At 47.5% G+C, this 3,306-nt stretch overlaps 1 protein-coding gene across 1 annotated transcript; it reads right to left on the bottom strand.

Annotated features, from left to right (window-relative positions):
- Nucleotides 1-1,179: 1,179 nt before the first annotated feature.
- Nucleotides 1,180-1,746, bottom strand: LOC120669150 (transcription initiation factor TFIID subunit 11-like). The gene is made up of 2 exons (XM_039948950.1): nucleotides 1,612-1,746; nucleotides 1,180-1,497 (listed from the first exon to the last, which is right to left on the bottom strand). Exons 1-2 carry the CDS (start codon nucleotides 1,744-1,746, stop codon nucleotides 1,180-1,182), a joined length of 453 nt encoding a protein of 150 aa, XP_039804884.1.
- Nucleotides 1,747-3,306: the final 1,560 nt, after the last annotated feature.

Raw genomic sequence — 3,306 nt, 5'->3', positions numbered from 1 at the left:
GTAATTCTTAGTTGGAGCTAAGGAAGGACCACAGAAAATAAAATGTTCTAATCAAAGATTTAAAAAGGTTGTGTGTTCCTTTTTAGTTACTGGACCTTTTGTCTTCATGTGCTGGTTCATGTAAGTACTTCAGTTTGTGCAGTCTGCCTTGGATGAAAGTTTGAAGGGGACTTCTACCATTCTGTGGGCTGCAGGATCAGGGGATCTAATGTCTAGGCCAGTAATCATGGTAACATCTAACAAAGTAGGGGTCATGGGTCCATGACCAAAGAGGAAGCAGTTCAGAGCATCGAACCAGAAATAGCCAATGGTTTTCAGAAGGTTTTCATCTTTATCAAGGGGGGATAATGATAAACGGAGTGCATCAGCTATGTCCAATTCTTGTCACAAGGGCATATAGGTTTTTGCTACTCTGCTATACCATGCAATCCAGCACTCGGTTGGATTAGGCCAGGCTCTTAAGCAGTCGGCCCAGGAATTTAAATTAATTTCTTGACTTACGAAGGGGATTCTATTGGCTTCACAGGAGATTAAATCTGTGGGATTTTCATAAGCTCGTGGGCCAAGACAAAAGGATTTGGGATTGGAAGGATGCGGCAAAACGATGTCTAACACCTGGAGTTCAGAAATTCAGAAATTTATATATGGTGTCATATTTCAGAGTTTAATTCATTCGGAGGATTAATGAGCTGAGGAAAGTTGAAAGGACAGGCTGAATATTACCTTCAGGCCGAGGATTGCTGTATCTACAATTGGAGATCTCGCTGTTTGAGCTTCAGAGTCCGCCATGGTTCAGATCTGCTAACTTAGGGTTTAGTTGTTTTGCGGGCTCTGGTTCAAGTTTCGGATACTGTGAGTTTTCGCTCGAACTTATGGAGCGGGATTCTCGAATTGCGCTCGGATTTGGAATATCTATTTCGAGTCGGATTCAGAGTGGGGGTGATGTTTTGTTCTTATGCAGGTTACTTCCAGTTTTGAATTTTGTCGGCTCTTGGATATTGGTAAAGCCCGATGCAGTGCCATCGGCTTTTGGAGGGTTGTCCGAGCAAGCAATTAAGTGATAAGGAACTTTATTCATTAAAGATAAAGTTTTTACAAGAGGAAGAGCCGATTTGACAAAGGGGCGAATCCATCGGCTCAATCTACGCTACAGTACTACTACTACAGTACTACCTACATCTACCACCTGTAGGTACCTAGGTGCCTACGGCGCTTGGGGCTTCGCGCCGTCACGTTTCCGCCGTCGCTGTCGTCGCCGTCGTCGTCGCCGCCGCCGCTCTTGTCGGCGCTGCTGCCGTCGCTGGCCTCATCATCGCTGCTCCAGCCGCCACCGCCGTTGCTTTCCTCCTTGCTGTCCTCCTCAGAGGAGCCGAGGAATCGGAAGGCGCTTCCGGCCATCGGGTCATCTTCGTCAGAGAAGGAGTCGATTTCCTCTTCCGAGGAGGAATCGACTCTGTCCCAGGAGAAGTGGTCGTCGCTACTCTCCTCCAGCTCTTCCTGGAACAGGAGCCGGAGGTCCTCGCCGTTAGTATTGGGTTCGTCGTCTTCAGAGACGACCCCGAAGTCGAACTCCTCTGCATCCCAATGCAGAGGAGCGAGCGCCTCGTGCACCGCCGTCGGGTTGTATTCTGGCGTCGGCTCTCGGCTCTCGGAGATGGGGTCGAGGGAGGAGACGGAGGAACTCGAGGAAGAGGGGGAAAGAGGGGAGCCGATGGAATTGGAGCCAGAGGAGGAGGAGATCGCCATGGCTACAGGAGGTTTGGGTGCTCTGTGCTGTTTGGCTGAGGGAGGAAGACGAGTTTGTGGTGAAAGGAGTCGATTCAGGGTGAGATTAAATAGAAAAAATGGAAGATGAATCGGCACTTTCACATTCTGCGAGGAGCCGGCTGCAGAGACGTTGCGTCTTCCGCGGTGGTTGTAGTGCGTTTTAATGAGCATCAACAGGAAGATGAAGCAACGATATGGTTTTGGAATTATCATTGCCAAAACTAGGGGCATGTGTTATTGCCATAAATTAACATGGTTAATTAATGGGCCGCAAGTGAGTTGGGCTTAATGCAGAAATTAAAGGAGGCTTACGAATCGGCTCCTGCGTAGGTGTTCGGGCCATCTGGGCCATGTACCTTTAGATTTAAGTTTAGTTTGAGTTAGAGATAGAGTCCAATATGGACACGTTAGTTTAGATTGTTTTCCAAGTCTCTGGACTATAAATATGTACCCTATGACATTCGTAAAGGGAGAACGTCATCACGTCTCACAACAACATTTCTCGGCGCACCGCCACCCCTAATCCTAGGGTTTCATCCAAGTAAGCGCCATGCTGCCCTGATCACTTCTTGTGATCAGGGCAGCATTATTCTTGCTTTTACCTTGGTATTACTCGAAGTGATCAGGGCAGCATTATTCTTGCTTTTACCTTGGTATTACTCGTACTGAAGCATTTTTTATGGCGAGTAATGCTAGTTATCCCGATGTTCGTAGCATGACCTTTAGTAGATCTATCATGCTCTTGTTCTTTATGATCTACGAATATCAAGTTATCTCTGCGTGATCACGTATTAATCTTATACTAAAACTCGTTGCATAGAGTTAGTCGCGTAGAGATAACACCCTGCTTCTTTTCTATCTAGTAGATCTAATCTGTTATGGTTTGTTCTTATACTTAAGAATCGGCTTAATATCTGCTAGGTTAGGCTTTGCAAACGGGTTGGATGATCCGGTGACGTATTAGATGCTTTGCTCTGATCTTAATAGGGATTGATCCGGGAATTGGCTTTCGCTTATTCTTAGGCCTCTTTTCTGGTTAAAGTTTGGTTATCTATTACGCTCGTTAGGCCTAATTACGTGTAGGATGTTTTGATCTAGCAGTGAAGCTTTTACTGTTGTGGATTGGATTAACTAGATCTAATTGAAGCAGTTTTTGCAGTTATTTGCTTTATCTATTAACATCCAGATATGCAGATCTGATCTGACACCGGGACTCGATCGGCTCTTTAAAGCCGATGCAAGAGTCGTCCCGGGGAGCCGAACATGGCTCGGACTAATGTTTACATGTGTTTGTGCATGCAGGCAAACCATCGAAAGCACGTTTGCACCTTCCTGATCGGGTATAGGTCAGGTGGCACGCCCTGCATCTCCGGAAGCGTCGGCGTGTGCCAGGATCTGGGCCGTTGACCGAGGGACCGGTGCCAGCCAGCGCCCCGGCAGCCTCCCGGCTCTTCGTGTTGCCTGTCGCTACTCGCCGGTGGGTTTTGACCGACAACAACCCTGCAGGGGAAACCTGACCACACGCCACGTACGCGTTCC

Source organism: Panicum virgatum, chromosome 4N (assembly GCF_016808335.1).
Source record: "Panicum virgatum strain AP13 chromosome 4N, P.virgatum_v5, whole genome shotgun sequence".
Lineage (NCBI taxonomy): Eukaryota > Viridiplantae > Streptophyta > Magnoliopsida > Poales > Poaceae > Panicum > Panicum virgatum.
The sequence above is the reverse complement of the archived record's forward strand: the minus strand, read 5'-3'. Positions and strand labels throughout refer to the sequence as shown.

Excerpts from the sequence above, each read along its gene's own strand:
- LOC120669150 (XM_039948950.1), bottom strand. The coding sequence starts at position 1,746 with ATGGCGATCTCCTCCTCCTCTGGCTCCAATTCCATCGGCTCCCCTCTT. Across the intron at positions 1,498-1,611 it reads CAGAATACAACCCGACGGCG|GAAGAGCTGGAGGAGAGTAG; the intron begins GTGCACGAGGCG and ends CTCCTGTTCCAG.